The 17,999-nt window shown below is 50.0% G+C and overlaps 9 protein-coding genes across 9 annotated transcripts; 4 read left to right on the plus strand and 5 right to left on the minus strand.

Moving 5' to 3' along the window:
* Positions 1-105: 105 nt before the first annotated feature.
* N7487_003419 (uncharacterized protein) lies at positions 106-1,531 on the minus strand (the record flags this gene model as incomplete). The annotated part of the gene is made up of 2 exons (XM_056871166.1): positions 106-832; positions 891-1,531. The coding sequence occupies 2 exons, from the start codon at positions 1,529-1,531 to the stop codon at positions 106-108; spliced, it is 1,368 nt and encodes a 455-aa protein (XP_056735950.1).
* Positions 1,532-1,732: 201 nt separating this feature from the next.
* N7487_003420 (CGR1 family protein) lies at positions 1,733-2,626 on the minus strand. Its single transcript, XM_056871167.1, has 3 exons — positions 2,505-2,626; positions 2,272-2,417; positions 1,733-2,104 (listed from the first exon to the last, which is right to left on the minus strand). Exons 1-3 carry the CDS (start codon positions 2,560-2,562, stop codon positions 1,964-1,966), a joined length of 345 nt encoding a protein of 114 aa, XP_056735951.1. The 5' UTR covers positions 2,563-2,626; the 3' UTR covers positions 1,733-1,963.
* Positions 2,627-3,022: 396 nt separating this feature from the next.
* On the plus strand, positions 3,023-4,047 carry amcA (putative mitochondrial ornithine carrier protein AmcA/Ort1; the record flags this gene model as incomplete). Its single annotated transcript, XM_056871168.1, has 2 exons — positions 3,023-3,127; positions 3,184-4,047. 2 exons carry the CDS (start codon positions 3,023-3,025, stop codon positions 4,045-4,047), a joined length of 969 nt encoding a protein of 322 aa, XP_056735952.1.
* A 1,433-nt stretch (positions 4,048-5,480) lies between these two features.
* N7487_003422 (fungal specific transcription factor domain-containing protein) lies at positions 5,481-6,734 on the plus strand (the record flags this gene model as incomplete). Its single annotated transcript, XM_056871169.1, has 1 exon — positions 5,481-6,734. One exon carries the CDS (start codon positions 5,481-5,483, stop codon positions 6,732-6,734), a length of 1,254 nt encoding a protein of 417 aa, XP_056735953.1.
* A 776-nt stretch (positions 6,735-7,510) lies between these two features.
* N7487_003423 (NmrA/HSCARG family protein) lies at positions 7,511-8,469 on the minus strand (the record flags this gene model as incomplete). Its single annotated transcript, XM_056871170.1, has 2 exons — positions 7,511-8,161; positions 8,218-8,469. 2 exons carry the CDS (start codon positions 8,467-8,469, stop codon positions 7,511-7,513), a joined length of 903 nt encoding a protein of 300 aa, XP_056735954.1.
* A 263-nt stretch (positions 8,470-8,732) lies between these two features.
* Positions 8,733-9,542, minus strand: N7487_003424 (uncharacterized protein; the record flags this gene model as incomplete). Its single annotated transcript, XM_056871171.1, has 1 exon — positions 8,733-9,542. The coding sequence occupies one exon, from the start codon at positions 9,540-9,542 to the stop codon at positions 8,733-8,735; it is 810 nt and encodes a 269-aa protein (XP_056735955.1).
* A 733-nt stretch (positions 9,543-10,275) lies between these two features.
* Positions 10,276-11,586, plus strand: N7487_003425 (uncharacterized protein; the record flags this gene model as incomplete). Its single annotated transcript, XM_056871172.1, has 3 exons — positions 10,276-10,429; positions 10,664-10,893; positions 10,942-11,586. The coding sequence occupies 3 exons, from the start codon at positions 10,276-10,278 to the stop codon at positions 11,584-11,586; spliced, it is 1,029 nt and encodes a 342-aa protein (XP_056735956.1).
* Positions 11,587-12,078: 492 nt separating this feature from the next.
* Positions 12,079-12,830, plus strand: N7487_003426 (cytidine deaminase; the record flags this gene model as incomplete). Its single annotated transcript, XM_056871173.1, has 5 exons — positions 12,079-12,151; positions 12,241-12,374; positions 12,478-12,563; positions 12,639-12,720; positions 12,792-12,830. The coding sequence occupies 5 exons, from the start codon at positions 12,079-12,081 to the stop codon at positions 12,828-12,830; spliced, it is 414 nt and encodes a 137-aa protein (XP_056735957.1).
* Positions 12,831-13,225: 395 nt separating this feature from the next.
* On the minus strand, positions 13,226-17,752 carry N7487_003427 (vacuolar protein sorting/targeting protein 10; the record flags this gene model as incomplete). Its single annotated transcript, XM_056871174.1, has 2 exons — positions 13,226-13,853; positions 13,911-17,752. The coding sequence occupies 2 exons, from the start codon at positions 17,750-17,752 to the stop codon at positions 13,226-13,228; spliced, it is 4,470 nt and encodes a 1,489-aa protein (XP_056735958.1).
* Between the last annotated feature and the right edge of the window lie 247 nt (positions 17,753-17,999).

Raw genomic sequence — 17,999 nt, forward strand, 5'->3', positions numbered from 1 at the left:
AATTCAAGCATAAACCAGAAACCAGAAACCCGTGGAGGCACAACTTAGGTCGGATCGGGGAATTGATCTAGGTCCAAGGGTCCGGAGCACAAGAAAAAAAACATTTCATAATTCATCCAGCACCCTTAAAGCATCATGTTCCGCAGGTGATGCATCATGCCCTGACCGGATCGAAGTCGGACCAGCCTTGTCCAGGCTCTCGCGACGATCTGCAAGGTTAGACGGATATCGAGCAGGTCCTGCATCAGACCCTGAACCTCTTCCCCCGAAACCGAGAACCTCATCCCACGCCTCAGACTGAGGTGGCACAGAGGGTGAAGAGTGGTTCGACACTGTTAAACGTGACGCCTCCGCGTGGGAAGACCAGAAGTCTGGCCAGTTCTGGAGGACTAGAGCGAGTACAAGCACCAAAAGCGCACTTATGACAATGCCCCAGAAAATGCGTAGTCGACGACTGGTCCGGGTTTGCCATTCTGTTTCCCGCTGTTCCCAGCTATCGATCTCGTGTCGTACGGTCTCGAGTCGTTTGCCTAGTTCCTCGACGCGCTGTCGGCCTGCTTTCATGCGTTGTTCTAACGCGTCGGCCTTTTGGATCTGTGACTGGAAGCCCTTTAGGTCGTTGAGCTGTTTGCGGATATCCTGGTCCAACCCGGCCGTTTCGTGTTCGAAGTCGTTAAGAAGGGTTGATGCCGAGTCGGAGAGTTCCTGGAACGACGAGATAGTCGAGTTGAGGGCTGTGATTTTCTCAAGCAAATTGTAATAGGTGTAATCAAGCCGACGGGTGACATCTGTCGCTAACGTCCCAATTGATGTCAAAGCAGACCGTAGATACCTTAAAATGGCCGTTAGTCAATCTCCTACCCCAAAAGAAGCCAAGAAAGAAAACATACTCCTCGCCAAGCTTCCTCCGCTTCTTAACCTTCTCCAGGTCATCCATAGACAGAATCTCATGCCGGCGGATAGGCGCTAATTGCTCATGCTGCCCAGGTGTGTCGAGCAGACTCCCCTTCCGACCATCCAATAAACCAGTAGTCGACTCAGAACCCCAACGGCTCCGAGTCGTCTCCCTCGTAATTGGCCTTAACAACCCATCATCGCCCTCGCGATCCTTATCCTTCCCACCCGACCATGTAGGGAGCAATCCCCTCGCGCTCGCCGAGGAAGCCAGATGGCTCATGGGATTAGGGAAGCGCAGTTCCCGCGACTTGCTATATTTTCGGCGGTGGGACCTCGTGCCATCGAAGAGGGATGGCTCTTGCGACGGAGGAGATAGGGAGGGATGAGTCCGATACTCTCCTTTTGGGGAGATTTGGCGGTCATCGGAGCCATGGCGGTGCGAGCGACGGGACTTTCTTCGGTCTGATTGACGGCTTTCTTGACTACCAAATCTAGAGAGGTCCTCTGATTTGGACTGGAGGTCGCTGGCTAGCTGGTTTTGGTTCGGGCTCCGGGTGGAGCCTTGGGTGGGTGGGAATGTGGCGGAGGCAGCTCGGGATGTTGAGAATGGTGCGTGTTTATATGGAGGTTCCATGGCGGTGCATTCTGAGAAGAAAGCTTAGGGAAGCTTGAAAGCTTGGAGGCTTGGTGTTGTTGGAGTGTGGAGTTGGGGTGGGATCGATGACGCCAAGGCTGTAGACTGATCAGCAGATACATACATGTAGTTATTATACACAAACATAATAGTCCTCCCTACTATCCATAATGTACTGGTTAATATGATTACGCTAATAGATTGTGATTATAGAAAAACATTTGTCTTGCTCGCTAGTAGTGACCTATGACCTAACCTCAGAAAAAACGCCTGTAATCGAACAGCCCACGCCGGAATGAGTGTCCAGCCTTTCCCGCTAGGGACAAGGAAGAAGGAAGAAGCCTCAACAAGCCGATGTATATACACACAATGCAGTCCTGGAGGAGATGGAGAGATGATATGGCGGAGATATAGAGAAGACCGTGAACAGCTTCAAGAGCTGAGCAGCTTGTTGCGCTTCTCTCTGCGCTTGAGGCGGTCGAGTCTCTTGTGGTGCATCTTCTCGGCCATCTTCTCATAACGTAGCTTCTCTTCCTTGGCTTCTCGGCGGTCCTTGATGCGCTGGATACGGGCCTGGATGGGTTCATCGGTTAGCGATACCTTCTTGGGAGGTCATGCGTTGTCGGAGATAATATCATTATTATGGAGACAGGCTGGACAGGGATGAAGACCAGACAAAGCCACAAAAGAATAAGGGAAGTGAGACAGATCAAAAGAGAAAAGGAATAAGATCGGCATACCTTCCGTTCAGCCTCGGCTTCCTCCTTCATCTCACGTTCAAGTTCCTTGACAGCATCGCTGTGCTTCTTGAGTTCTTGACGCTTAGCGTATGAGGTCAAACCCGCAGTAGGGCGGAAAGCCTTCTTGGTTCCGTGCCAGTTTTTACCTAAAGGTCCGATGGGGTTAGCCGGGGAGATGAGGAACAGTAGGGAAGTGGGGACAGGGCATTATTTTTTTTTTTTCCCTCACGTACCATTTTTCCGCATGCCGGTGGTCGGAGGCACGACTGGTGTAGCCGTTGTGGTAGACATGATAGAATATGTGACTTGAAAAAAAAGCAATTCCAAGTGGAAGTTTCAAGAAAGTGGATGGGGAAAGAAAACGTGAAGCCAAAAGAGAAGGCGAGAGACGGAGACCGAGTTTTTCTCATTGATTATCTCGATCTGATAAAATGTCTTGGCGTCCGCTAAAGAGAGAAAATGCCTTCTCGGCCCAATTTTCCTGACTCCACCTTTCTTCCCATTTCCCACTCGACTTCCTCCTACAGGCTGCTTTGTATTATTTATCCAGTTTGGGCTCTGTCCTCGTTTCGTTTCTCCTCGTTAGCTTCTGCACGGTGGCTTGGCACCTTGTAGGCCCATCAAATCCCTCGTTACACCGCCCCTCCCCCCACCAGTCCATTTCACTCACTACTTATAACCCCGATTTCCCCTCTTACCATGATCCCTCGATAACACTCTTTTACCTTGTCATTTTTCCCGATCTTACTTGATGGCGGCGACAGAGCATGCTATCACCATCAGTGAACCGATGGAGCTGCCATCGCTCCCGCCCAACCAGGGCCTTGAGGCGATAAAGGATATCATATTCGGATCGGTAAGGAAGTCCTTGGCAAATGCACGTAGGAGATCTAGACTGACACCCTTCAAAAGTCGGCAGGAATGGCAGGCAAACTCATCGAGTACCCTTTTGACACTGTCAAGGTCCGACTACAGTCACAACCCCAACACCTTCCCCTCCGATACGCAGGACCACTGGATTGTTTCCGCCAGTCTTTCCGAGCAGATGGCTTCCGGGGACTATACCGAGGCATCAGTGCCCCTATGACCGGAGCCGCGGTGGAGACTAGCTGTCTCTTCTTTAGTTATCGTCTTATCCAGGATGCCCTGCGCGCAACGGTCTACCCAGGTGTTGAACACCTACCATTCTTCGCTCTCATTGCTAGCGGAGCTCTATCTGGCTCGGTGACCTCGCTAGTACTTACACCTATTGAACTGGTGAAATGCAGAATGCAGGTTCCTGTGGAGTCAGCTGGCCTTAAACCCGCTGGCCCTATGGCCATTGTCACAAGCATTTTCCGACACGAAGGACTAGCAGGATTCTGGCGGGGCCAGATGGGAACCTTGATCCGAGAAACTGGCGGAAGCGCAGCGTGGTTCGGCGGATACGAGGGTGTATCATCGCTCTTCCGCAAGTATAACAAGTCGAACCCACAATTGCCCTCCGACTCGCTCCCCGTCTACCAACAAATGATCGCAGGAGCAACGGCTGGAATCAGCTACAACTTCCTGTTCTACCCGGCCGATACAATTAAGTCTCGCATGCAGACTGTAGACGTCTCACTACTTCCGGCCCATGCCCAGCAACAGACCTTCTGGGGCGAGACTAAGGCTCTATGGAGGCAGCAAGGGCTGAAGGGCATGTACCGCGGGTGCGGGATCACCTGCGCGCGCTCGGCACCCAGCTCAGCCTTCATTTTCACTGTTTATGAAGGATTACGGCAATATTTTGGATGAAGAACAAAAAAAGAGAGACTGTTACATTCCCCCTGCATATAGACATTTGCTACCATTTCATCGGCCCAATGAGGCTGGATGATCATGTTGGCCCCCATTTTCCTTTCGAACTTTTCACATCTGACTCTTTGGATTTTGGCATCGTGCGCTATACCCCGAATATATTCAAACACGATTCTTAACTCTTCTACACTTTCTCTCATGTTCACCTCGACTTTCTCGATCAACAATCTTTCAATACACAACCCACCAGCCGTCTATTTCGAAGATCAAGTGCCGTTTAACGCTTTCTGGCTCCCCTTGCCCGATTTGTGAGGCACCCAATAGTGCTGAAACGGAGCCTGGCTAGCTTAATGTATACCGGGCCAAGCATCTCCAGTCCAATCGATGGTATCCCATCTATGGCCCTCCCTTCGTTAGTGGGTCGAGGATGAAGGCGTCAATAACTTGGCATTCGAATCTGGTGAACGATAATTAGTCCGACCGTTTTCTGTCATCTTGACTTGTATATTTTTTTTCCGGCTTTGTATAGAATAGAATTCAGCTGCAAATAGAACTTCAATTTCAATGCATAACTGGGTGAATTTGATTCTTAAGTTTGACCATTTTTCATATAAATCCAGAACATCAGGTGCCCAGGTGGAGACCGGAGGTTTACGTAAGACCATGACCTCCCGGAGGCCTGGACAGGTGGACAGGGATATCTATACAGGCCTTGATCGTATTTCCACGTACTATCAGTCTGTGAACATGTCCAATGTTGAGCACCATATACCAACCTCATCGTCTGGTCCCCAATCGAATAAACGAAGTTGCTCGCGTTGCAGCCAAAGAAAAGTGCGATGCGACAAAGTATATCCTTGCAGCGCATGTGTGAAAGCCGAAGTGCAATGCATCTTTCCAGGCCCAAAAAGAGCTCGGCGGACATTGAACAGGCCGCCAGTTAGTGAGTTACTCACTCGACTAAAGCTTCTTGAAGAAGAGGTCAGACAACTGCGCCATAACCCGGATACCGACCATACACCGGAGTCGGATGATCATCCAAATCTGCCAAAGACAGCCAAAAAGACAGAATTGCTGGTCCTTAAAGAGGGAAAGAGTCGGTACGTCAGTGATGAGGCTTCTGTTGTGCTAGGACAAAAGGTGGGATAGGGTTACTGCTGGTATCGTATGAATATCAACTAATCTGCTATATGTAGATATCTGAACTTCGTGATATTATTGAAAGTTCTTCAGATGAAGAGTCATGTTCACCTGGTGTGAAATATAGCCCTATTATTCTGCCGGAGGGTGGGCTTCTTGGAAACCACGAGTCTACCTGGTCTCTCGACTCTTTTCGCCTCCATTACTGTCAACCAGCAAGGCTTGATGCATTATGGAGAACGTACCGAGAGAATGTGGCACCGTTGATTGTCATACTCCATCAACCCACTATGGCGAAGATAGTCCAAGACGCCTGTGCCGGTGTCGACTTGACCCCTTCGGATGAGGCATTACTATTCTCTGTGTGTTATGCCGCGGTGGCTAGCATGAAAGCGCACACCTGCCCTTCCATACTTAACACCGACCACGATACAGCCACCGAAGACTTCAAAAAAGCAGTAAGTTGGGGGCTTCGCCGAGCAAACTTCATCAGTTCTCAGAGCCTGTCTGCTCTGCAAGCGGCCGTTCTCTTCTTGCTATGTTATCGAGTCGGTGGTGATACACGCCTTGTATGGGCTGAGTCTGCCGTCGTGATACGAGTTGCACAAGCACAAGGTGTCCACCGCGATGGGCAGAATTTTGCATTACCACCCTTAGAAACAGAGCTGCGCCGTCGCTTATGGTGGCATATCTGCCTGCTGGACATGTTGTCTTCAGAAGATCAAGGGGTTGATACTCAGATTAGATCTGAAATGTTTGACACGCAATTCCCGAGCAATGTCGACGATGACGATATTGCCTTAGATATGAAGGATCAGCCACTACCGAAGACCGGTTTTACAAACACCACTATTTGCATCATGAATTGCCAGGTCATGAACGAAATGCTCTGGCCCCGTCAGGGTGGATACTCCGATATGTCCACACACGCCCGTGAGAATCTCATCACAGCTCTAGGGAAGAACCTTCATGAACAGTATATCGATCATTTTAACCTGGACATCCCAATCCATTGGGTGATCGCAACTATCGTGCGACTTCAGCTCTCCAAGGCGTGGCTGGCGACTCATTTCCAATCCGAAGAATCGGACGCGCAGACCTTCCGCCACGATGACCGTATCTTCGAGACCGCTGTCGAGCTGGTGCAGTTCTCCTATCTCCTGCAAACCAATGAAGGCACCTCGCAGTGGAGCTGGCTATGTAAAAGCTACAAGGAATGGCATGTGGTCGCTTTTATACTTTCCGAGCTGTGCTTGCGTCCACTCAGTCCCGAGACTGACCATGCTTGGGATGTTGTGAACAAAATGTATGGGTTATGGCAGCAAGATATGCCGCAAACTGATGCTATGCTTCAGAAGCCCTTGGATCGGCTCATGGCCCGCACGGCCTTATCACGAGCCGGTAGACAAGGGCAGGATAGCCAGACACCATTCAGTGGAGAGACGTTGTCTGATATGTCCGATGTATCTTTTGGATTGGGTGGTGATCTCGATTCTGATTTACTGTTCTCTGGTCTAGACTGGCTTGCTGGGTCTTTATTTTAGGCCATAATTCTTTCTGCGTGGATAAGTAAAGAGGTGATATTTATATCAACCCATTAATTCCATAATAACTAAGTTTGAGGCCGAAAATGACCACCTTGAGGCCAGCAACGGCCGCCTTTCCACCTGTAAACTTGGAATACCTCCTGTCCTGATATTGATGGTGTAAATATATAAATGTACTTAACTCACTACCGGGAACAGGTCTTTCTCTCTAAACTTACCAGAAACAATATGTCGGCATAAACACAGGGTCGATAACTATGGCTTTATGGTGTGCAGTGCCGCTCCTCGCTTCAATTATCCTCTTTTGTTGGATGAGTGCTGTGTGCGGCCAATCTTAGCTAGCGCGGTGCCGATAAGACCAACTACTTCACACTCTGAATCAAGGGGGATGGTCGGTTATGTGAACGTTCTCGACGGTGATTTGTCCTTGAAGAGCAGCGAGAGGAAGATGGAGAATACTACCTTGGATTGGTACGGGTTCACCTGGATTCTTTGTTTACCTTCTGTGACAATTGTGAAATTTTGATGGCTGAGCAGGACTGGGGCTCATGCGGTATGGATGACCCCGATGCGGTGTCTTAGTTTGATAGCCGCTCATTTGAGATTGAGATGAAGCAAATGTTTCTGTCTACTGAAGCTCGAAGACTGGAGAGGACAGTTAGTATCACTGAGCTTTAGTACAAAGTAACTAGTAATTGATATTAAGATAGGTGGAATCGAGATGGACAAAATGAATTCATTGTCATATATAGTACAAGGAACAACCTTCAACCCTAACGTGTCTCAAATTGGCTATCCTCCTTCAACCAATCCTCAAATGTCTTCAAGCCAGGATTCAACTTTTTCAAAGCCGGAATATCGGCACCATATCCCTCATCGTGGAACCATTGGAACATCACACCCAGCTCCTTAACAGCTGCCATCATCAACCATACTGGAATCCAATAAGTGGTCGGTACATTCTTGCCAGTCAATTTCTTGAAGGACTCTGACATCTGATCAAACGTCAATTCATCCCCAGCAAGCGAGAAAGCATGATTCTTCGATGCCTCGGGGTTCATAAATGCCGCCGCAGCAAAGAATCCAATGTCACTCGTCGCGACTAATTGCAGCGGCTTGCCCTTTAGAGACATCTGCCACGCAGTCGTAAACACCTTTCCGAAGTAATCCGGCGTGAGGTTCTCGAAGAAGGCAACGGGTCGGAGAATCGTCCATTCCATATCGGTTCCTTTTGCTTTCTTTTTGAGATGCTTCTCGATCTCGTGTTTGAAAATGAAATGTGGGACTTGGGTTGGATTTTGATCAGATCTCTCACCGCCACGGTCGACGGAGCTGTATACGAAGTACTTGACGTCTTGTTTGATGGACTCGTCTATCAGGGCGATTCCTTGGCGTCTTTCGTCGTCGTTTCTGGGATTGGCGGTCTGTTGTATTGGTCAATCGAGGATCAATATTTGATATCATTTTTCTGAGGACTTACCTGAACGCTGAACACGCCCCAAACTGGTGTTGAGATTTGACGCTTTACATTCTCGAAGATGGCAGCCGGGTCGTCGAGGTTGCCTTGGATCAATGTGATATTGGGAGACTTCTGAGCGAGTTTCTTTGCTGCAGCGGAATTGACATCGCGAGTGACGGCGAGGATCTTGAAAGAGGCACTTTTCTCCAGAAGATTCTTAACCACGGAGCCTCCTTGTTTGCCTGTGGCTCCGGTGATGAGAACTGTGGTCATCGTATGAGGATTTTAAGTATATAGAGTAGTCTTTGGGGGTGTTAGGGGTGGTATAATGTGATAAATGATGAATGATAAGCAGGATATCCTTTTTAAATAGTCGGGTTCAAGTCCATTCCAGATGATTTCTAAGAGGTTCAGTGCCTCGGGATGAGTCTCAACCCCGGATTTGACATGGATGACGTCACCTACCATCTCAGAGTCATATCCAAGTCATATCGAAGGGTTCGAAGACAGAAGATAGGAGACATAAAATATAGATGTCACGTCGTATTATTCACGGCAATAATACTCATCCCCCTATGAACTTCTGTATTGGCAGCATGTAAAAACTCCCTTACCGTCATATCCAGCCCTTCTTCTCCCAACAAATCTCCCTCCAATTCACCTCGCAATAATGGACCATTCATGCCTCCATTCAACTCCCAAACTTTTCCATCTTTCTTAACAAACGCAATAAAGTGAAACCCACATTCCTCCTGCGGCAAGGGCACAATTGAGCACCCTTCCGATGCCGCATCCATATGCGCCTCTTCCAAAAACCTCGAATCGTACAAGAGTTGCGCCCTCTCCACCGGCCCCAACCCAACTGCGCTCTTCACAATCTTCTCCAACTCCGATCCCGCCAGGACGTATTTCCCATTCTCCAAATTGACAACCACATGTAGCAATGCCATCAGTCCACACGCATGTCCGATCGTCTGTTTCATCCACAGCACGGGCTCGTCGGCCCCGCTGCCGAGATACTCGGGTATGCTGTGTTCGACGCGAGACCGCGCGGCGAGGTAGATGGGCTTGTCGCAGAGGAGGATGAGGGCGTTTACGGGTCGTGGGATCCAGGAGAGCATTTCTGGGGTGGTGGAGAGAATATCATGAAAGGTGAGACTCGGGGATACTCCGAGATTCTTACATAGATGCTTGTGGACCTCTGGGTTGTTCTCTGTTGCATTGGTGAGATTGGTTCTAGTCTGGTCTTGTACCTGGGGGGTGAAGAGGGGGGGAGGGGAATGGTGCTTACCTAGTGGTATAAAGGTCTTTTGGCCGTTGATGACCTGCACGCCTAGGTTAAACATGTTTGGAGACGAGGAGACTGGTTCTCTTATTCATTTGGACACTTTGAAGATCGTATGTTTTGGTATAGGCGGGGGAGGGGAGGAAACATTGCTTAGTCATTATCCACCTTCAACCTATTTAGGAACATTCAACGTCCACTATAAGATAATTGTATTTTGGGGGGAATGTTGGTGAGATATCTGTTTATTTTGAGAATACGGAGTAGGTGTATCTAGGATGGTATATCAAGTGGTATTTGATATATTCCGAGAGTATTAGAGTGTGATCTCCCGTACTTTTGGCAATGTAGCATCTAATGTACTCCACCCGACCCGGACCTTGGCCCTCGGATATATCAATTTCTAGCGCTAAGCCTAATTAAGGTGTATAGTTATAGTTATATAGTTATAACTATTTGGTATACCTAGGTAGTTATCGCTTGTGAAATACGTTAACCAGTACGGAAAGGGCTGACCTATGGTCAAGTAATTATGTCGTAGCCAGGGGGCCTTGGTCATGTGACCAAGCCCCTCTCTTCAGCCTCAGGTACGGAGTAGTAGAATACATCATCTTTCCCCATCCCATAGCTTGTACTATCAGCAGTCAGCATAATGGCAATTCCGATGGCATCTCCAATTCGCCTGTCCCCACACGTTCAGTGTATCCAAAAAAAGCTCACCCTACACCAACATATATGATAATGCGCCTGTTAGTCCGCTTCGCGCACGAGAAAACACCCAACACTTACGGGATATGCTCCCCCATTCCCACCCAGAACAGAAACGCTGGGAAAGTCCCGGCGGCTGGGGTGCACGTCACATGAATGACATGGCGCCGTTCACGCTTTGGGACGAGCAAAACCACAAGTTCCGCTATCCCTCACGTCAGGACTGGACCTGGATCCGTAGTAAGTTCGGGGAGGGAACAGTGCACATCTCCGGGTAGCTTATTTGTATGGAGACGGCCTCCACCCCACAACCAATACCACTGACCCTTGGAACGATGCCTGTCATATTCGTGCGCCCCGGTGAGATGTTTAGGGAACCAATCCCCTCATCTGGGTATTCGAATCATCGTATTCCCGATCCCTGTCCCACTGTTCGATGGTCCAAATTAACCAATCCGACTAAGTGTCAAACAGTTGCTGTTCTTACTGCCATCGCGCCACTTGCTCGTGTGAGAGCCGCTATTTTTCTCCCTGCTTGGACTATCTTCGAACTTGAGTTTGGAGATGGCCGGAGCTACGAAAAGCAATCCCTTCCCGGGGTCGTGGCAGGCCGAACAGCACTCTACCACCATGGATATGAACCGTTTTCGATCACCATGAGAAGCCTTACCCCCCCCCTCCCTCGCTTTATTGGCCCATCCCTAGTATCAGCTGCTGGTACTGCACCACAAGATGACTAAAACTACCTTCAGCGGTTGGCTCTTACACCAGGGTGTAGAATCGAGAGTGGTTTGGGGCTATCGGGTGCTCCAGCCGAATTCACAAACGCTGCAACCACGTGTGGTATCAAAATTCGGAATCTTGCGGGCGAAGAGATGCTGACAGTCGCCAATCATGATTTTCTCTCATCAAAGGAAGTATACCACCCATTTGTGAATGGAGATCTTGTCGGCGACATCATCGATACCCGGCCTGAGCTTGACATCGCTCTCGTCAAGCTAACACCCGCTGCCTCATCTAGCTTCACTAATTCCTGCTACTTTCAAGCCGAACCACCTACTCGCCTCCTAGAAATGTCCCAAATCTCCCAAGGCTCATGGAGTGAAGTGGATGGCGTGAGTTCAGGGCTCTTTAGCATGATGAATATCGGCATCCAAACCATGCAACCGAAACGTCCAGCCGGTCATCCCGAAATCGAATTTTCAGAATGGGATACCAGATCGGTGGATCTCCTTTTTGGAAATGTTACTATGGCTATCTCTGATGGTGTGTGCGGCGCCCCAATCGTAGACGCTGAATCAGGTGGGGTGTCCCGCTTTTTCCATCTGAGTGATGGGGTCTTTTCTTATAGTGCTGTCCTTGATGATCTGGTGGCTGAGGGATGGGTAGTAGTGTGAATGTGGAGTCCTGAGCTATTATCGCCGGATGCCATAGCATCTTCGCCGAGACTTGCCACTGGCTCTATTTTGTCTACCTTTTACACCCCTTTACGAGTTTTCATGTATTATTAGCTGTTGGTGATCTGGAGAATACCGCAAAGAATGCAGTTTTACTGACGAAGCCCATGATGAATGAAGTTACGATAGGGAATGAAGAAAGGAGGGAGCAAGACTGTTCAGATGGATTCTGTGCCTTCTAGTCTTGCGTCATGCTTGAGTGCGCTAGCTACATATGTACTAATTTAGGGTTGTTCTATATTAGAATATCTTTAAAGGAACGGATTTATATTGTTATCATCTACGGAGTAAATAGCCCATAACCCCACCTGAGCATATCTCTAGGCCTCTTCCATATCTCTTCCATATCGCCTATCGCCTATCGGCGGATAAAAAACTTCCCCTCATCTCCCCTCATCTTCCTCCAACACCTCTCTCACACACATCCTCATAATGGCTACCCTCACAGCCCAGGAGCTAACGGCTCTTTCCACCAAGGCCATTGACGCCAAAGCAACTGCCTACTGTATGACCCTTTCCATTTCCTTGGGAGTAGCACAAACACCAGATATCCAGTTCCCAGTACAAAGAAACGAACAACTAATGTGCTGCCAGGCCCATACTCCAAATTCCGTGTCGGGGCATGCATCCTCACGACATCTGGCGAGTTCATCTCCGGCGCTAATGTCGAAAATGCTGCGTATCCAGTTGGAACCTGCGCTGAGCGCGTGGCCATTGGCACTGCTGTTGTATGTTCTATCTTGTCTTTCCTGAACTACTTTGATTGGCTCTCTATCATTGTCATTGTTATATTATACCCGACCAGGTTTGGACCTTTGTTAACTCTCTCAGGTCGCCGGCCACAAAAATTTCAAGGCTTTGGCTGTCGCGACAGATATCAAGCCTCCTGCGTCGCCTTGTGGGATGTGTAGACAATTGTGGGTTCCCTTTCCCTTTCCCTTTCTCTTTCTCTTTCTCTTTTCTCCTTTTGTGGCTAACTCATTGGGATATAGCATTCGCGAGTTCACCTCGCCTTCCTTCCCAGTGTACATGTACGATGGGGAGGGAAACTACAAGGTTATGACTATGGAGGAGGTAAGTTTCTTTTCTTTCCTTTTTGGATATATTTTCTTTATATCGCTTCGATCCTGTGCTAATAAACCCAGTTGCTGCCCGACTCTTTCGGCCCCGAGCATCTTAAATAGGGATAGAGATAGGCTTATCTGCATCAGAGAAAGGAGAGAGAGGGTGGGAGTACTGGACATGTGCATTGAAAGGAGTCTGATATCCAGTGGGGATAAATCATTTACAGTCTGTTCGAGGAAATATATTAAGAGGTAATTTTGCTTTGTTCACTGGGAGATATATAGCCCACAGCCTTAAAGCCTCTACATATAAAAGCCAAGGGCAACAACCACAACAACATCGTACACAACCCGAAATCAAACCCAGAAAGAAATATAAAAAAATGGCACGCTCATAATGTTGCAAGAGTCACACCCCAAAAAGATCATTTCCAACTGGAAATCACAAAAAAAAAAAGGCAGCTATATCAAAAATTCCATACGAAAAACCATAACCCTAATTCTCAACCCCAAGCCTAAGCCTGCTCCTCCTCATCATCAAAATCATCAGCTCCAAGCAACTCATCCTCATCATCCACAACGGCAGAATAATCTCCCCTCCTGGCTGCAAAAGAGCCACGCGTAGCATAAGGTCTCTGCGCGCCCCGTCTTCCAAATAATCCAGACGTGCTCCGCGCCAGACTCTTAACAAGTAACGGCAGAGACTGCGCAACGGCAACAATACCCGCAATAATCGCCACCGGCACCGCGACCAGCACCGAGTCCCTGGATAGCCAGCTCTGCGACGAGCCACCTGTATCGCCCAGCCGGATCTGGCCGAATTTGCCGTCCCAGTGCGTGTACACGTACCAGCCGATGGCGATGGCGACGGCGATGGGTGTCACGATCGCGAAGAATAGACCGGTTCCGCTGATGCCGTGCTTCTTTTGGTATTCTTCTTCTTTGTTCGGGCATGGCCTTGACACGTCTTGATCCAGGAGGAGGCCGCCCTGGCAGGTTGTTTGTGGGATTCGACGGTAGCCGGTGGGTTCCCAGTATTCGACCTTTTCGGGGTCTTGGCTACATTGTGCGATGTGGTCTTGAGGTTGGAGGCCTGGCACTAGGCCACAGCTGCCGTCGGTTTGAATTTCGTAGTTGTAGTCACTGGTTCGTGTTAGTTGATAATTCAGATCGAGATAGGTGGGTGATTGTTTTGCTTACCATTCGAAATCAGCACGGGTGCAAGTGCAATTCCGGCCAATGCTGTGGATGTGTGGCTCACGCCAGGCATTCCAGCACTCAGCGGTAGGTTTCTTGCGGTGGTACTCCTCGACATGGCCGAAGAGACAGTTCTCTTCTTGGAAGGGATGACTGGGGGACCAGTTATAGTAGTCGTTCTCATCGTCATTACAGTCGCGGCTCCAAATACCGCTGAAGTCAAGTGTGATGGTGACGCGCTTGCCCCCGTCCGTGCCCCAGAGCAGGAAGTTTTTAGATGTATCTGATGGCACGGTCGAGATATCGTCGATGACCATTTCCTTTTCGGCGAACTGGAACTCGTGCCAGCTCGTGCCCTCGTCGAGCGTGTAGTGAACGACCTTGGTTGCCTTCCGGTCGCTGACAAGCACGATTACCGAGCCTGCCGCGCCGAATTCCCACATGTACTGTCCCTTCTTGACTTGCGTCCAGGTAATACCACCGTCCCTGGTGAGGTACGTGTCGGCCTCGGCTGCGCTGGTGAGATGCTCACCGACGTTGCCGAGCGCGAGCATCAGGCCAATAGCGGAGCCCGAGTAGAGGGTGTCGCGGTAATCCCGGCGTTCGGTGTAGCCGTGGAAATGGAGAGCGCACTTCTCAGTGCCTCTGCTCTCCGTAACGGAGCAGCTGAACTTCTTGCCATCGACATCTTGGCTTGGGGGAGCCAGAAGCATCCACTGACCACCGTCATTATGGGTGATCATAGTGCGTAGCTTCTTGGCCGCGCCCTTGTTTAGCACCTCTTCCCGGTTCGCAACCACATTGGCAATGGCCACACCCTCGAGGCCTTGCAACTCATCGTAGTCCGTGTAGCCGCGGTCGTTGACGTTGAGCCCCTCCAGACTCTGGACAAAGTAGGTGCCGTTGCTGTTACTCTTGACCAGGGAGCCGAAGCTGCGCTCATCCCCACCATTCACCATCACAAGGAGGAATAATGCGTGCGGGGAGCTAGGTAGGACGGTATACTGAGGGACCTTAATGTTGAAAGGGAAGTGTGCATCAGCGTAAGTGCGGCCGTCAACGCTAACACTGGCATTTAGGTATTCCTTCTGCTCTCCTTCGTACCAGGCGACGACAACGAAACCATTCTTGGTAGCGGAACGAGCGATGTTCTCAAAATTCACTTCCATGGTAGAGAAATGATCATCACTGGTGACCAACTGCCGGTTGTTGTTCTTTTCCTCATCTTTATACTGCTCGCAAATCACCAGTTTTTCGCTGTTGTTGCGGCCCTCGTGATATCCGAAGTTACAACCGCCGCCGGCGATTCCAATAAGCATCGGGTCCCAGCTAGCGCCTCGCTTGTCGGTGACGTATGCCTGCGAGCGACAGTTTGTCCCTTCGCAGTCCTTGTGACCAATCCAAATAAGGGTGTCCTGGAACTTCTCATGGAAAGCGAGCGCACGGATGTCCTCCTTGGTCGGTACACTGGGGGCTTCAAAGAAGTGGAAAGAATCACCGTGGTTAATAGTGTAGTACACCCTCTTACTGTCGGTGAGGAAGAAAGCCGCATCACTAAAGTAAGGATGCTGGACCATTTCCGTAAACTTCTCATCCGGATGGATTTGCTTCCAATTGCGGCCATGGTCGCGTGAGATATGTAGCTCGTATTTGTCCGTGAGCATCATGACGGTCTCATCAACGCCGTTGTTACTGGCCTGACGTTCGAGATAGAAGTAGCTTGTATGCTTAGCAGAAATGGTCTGTGGCTTCTCCGCACGAGGCTTGCCATCGGTGATTGGAGGAGGCCCCGTGACATTCGAGCACGAGCGCTCAATCTGGCGCTCGAGATCCTCGCCGCCTTCGCGAATGCATGCATTGCCGGGGATGAGTCGCCATCCAGAGGGGCCCATGTACTTATCGCTGGGCTCATTGCACTTGCCAGGCGGCGGTGTCAGCGGGACAGCTGGTAGACACTCTTTACGATCCTCGCTGCGAATAAAGTTGTAGTCGCATTCAAAGTCTTCAGCGGAACACTTGCAGGGTTGGAATTCAGGGCCGCTGATAGCGAACTCCTTCTTGATGAAACAATCCGCGTTTGCCTTGCGGCGCTGGAAGAACTGTTTCTGACCCATCAGACAATCCGGCTCGCCCTTTTCATTTAAACGGGCAGTCCACTTTTCAAGGTCATCAGAGCCACACTGGCGCTCGTGGAGGCCATCGAAGTCAATGAAATACATGAGGACTTTGGCGTCATCGCTGGAGATACCAACCAGCAGGAACTTGAGACTGGTCGAATCCGGCGTCGAGATCAGATACAGAGGCTTAATCTTCTGCTTCAGATCAATCGACTCCCACTCTTTCCCGTGATCGATAGAAAATTGGACTTTGTCCGTCTGGCTGCCATCCAAGACAGCCATAATTACACCTCCCTGGTCGCCAAACTCGTACCTGTGCGGGCCCTTGAGCGCGCGCCGCCACGTAAGGCCTGCGTCGTCGGAAACATAGAGATCACCCTTGGAGTAGTCCTCAAGGTGACCACCAGTGTTACCAACACCCATGGCCAAGCCTGGAGCCGGGCTTGAGAACATCCGGTGATCTGGCATGGGCATCTCGCGCAGCGCGGCGTAGGTGGTCATCGAATGGAGATGTAGGTCATCTTTATCCGCCTTGAGGGGTTGGAAGGTTCTCCCATCGTCAAAACTGATACTGCTGATAAGCTTCTTTTTATTCGAGTCAGACTTCTCAGCCTCCTCCCAGTTCTTGACCGTGTTGACAATCGTGATGCCATGGATACCCGTGACTTTTTCAAAATCGACCAACCCATTCAGGTCCTCGTTTGTATGCTCGATATTTTGTGTAAAGTAGGTACCATTGGAGTTGGACGAGAAGAGACGTCCCATCCGGTTATCATGCCAGGTAGTTTGCACGTCGATTTGGATGCTGTAGTTGGTGCTTTCTAAGATGGTATAGGCATCCTCTTCAATGCGGTGGTTGCCGAATTCCGCGCGGTGCCATACATTCGAATCGTCGCTGACGTACAAAGCCTGTTCCTGGGTACCGCGGGATTGAAGACGCGCCACGATGTACTTGGACACAGAGCGGATCTGAAGACTGATCCCACTCAGTGGTTTTCCGTGGTCCAATTTCGCCTCGGTGCCCTCCACATCATCTTTGAAGAACTGCTCGGAATATATCAATCGCTCTGTACGGGTATTCTCAAACGGCCCCTTCAGCCCAGGGACCACGCAGAGAATCCGGTCTGCTGTTGATTTCGGCACATCGATGTCCAACGCGAACTGCGGTCGGCTTACGGCCCACATACACTGAAGCGTCATCTGGCGCAACGGCTGGACGTTCTCAAAGTCGTCGATGGTGTAATACGCTTGGGGCATGCAGCCAAGAACGGTGCAGTCCAGACCCATGAAGATAACCTTCTTCGGATCCCAGCCATTGAACTCCAATGGGAATGAGCGCATTGACGCGAAGGGCATTACATCCACTTGGAAAGGCTTCCATGACTTGGCCTGGTCAGTCGTGATCCAGTGCTTGCCATTCTCGCCGAGGATGTACGCGCGGTTGTCGTCAAATGGATGTCTCCAGATCAACTCGACGGTGCCTTCGATGGTTCCATCCTTGCCCTTGACGGTCTCCCATTTCTCGCCACCGTCGAAGGAGACATGCGCGGTGAGGGAATTCTTGTCGCGGTAGAGGATCGTGTTCGTGCCGCGGAAGTAGAATAGGTCTGAGGGAGGAGCGTTGAGTTCATGGGTCACGATATTCGGCTCGTTTCCATTTGCCGCTGCTGGATGCGATATCCATACCAGCAGAAGGCTCAGTGTGAGCAGCAGCCACCGTGGGATCATGACCGGTGCTGCGTAGGCATCTGATGAGGTATGTGGGTAGGAGCTTGAGCGGACCGGACCGGGAAAACGGGGTCAATCGATTGAGGGAGGGAATGTGAATTTGCTAGAAAGGAAAGAATTGTTAGATGCCAGCAATGAATGAACAGGCAGATAGAAATGTCGTGAGTTAAGATAGTGATACTGATGACGGAGCTGCGTGGCCTCTGCCTTGGGATCGAAGCTCCTTGTCACGTGAATATTCTTATCG

Source organism: Penicillium crustosum (genome assembly GCF_028827405.1).
Source record: "Penicillium crustosum strain IBT 35664 chromosome Unknown utg000001l_segment0_segment0, whole genome shotgun sequence".
Lineage (NCBI taxonomy): Eukaryota > Fungi > Ascomycota > Eurotiomycetes > Eurotiales > Aspergillaceae > Penicillium > Penicillium crustosum.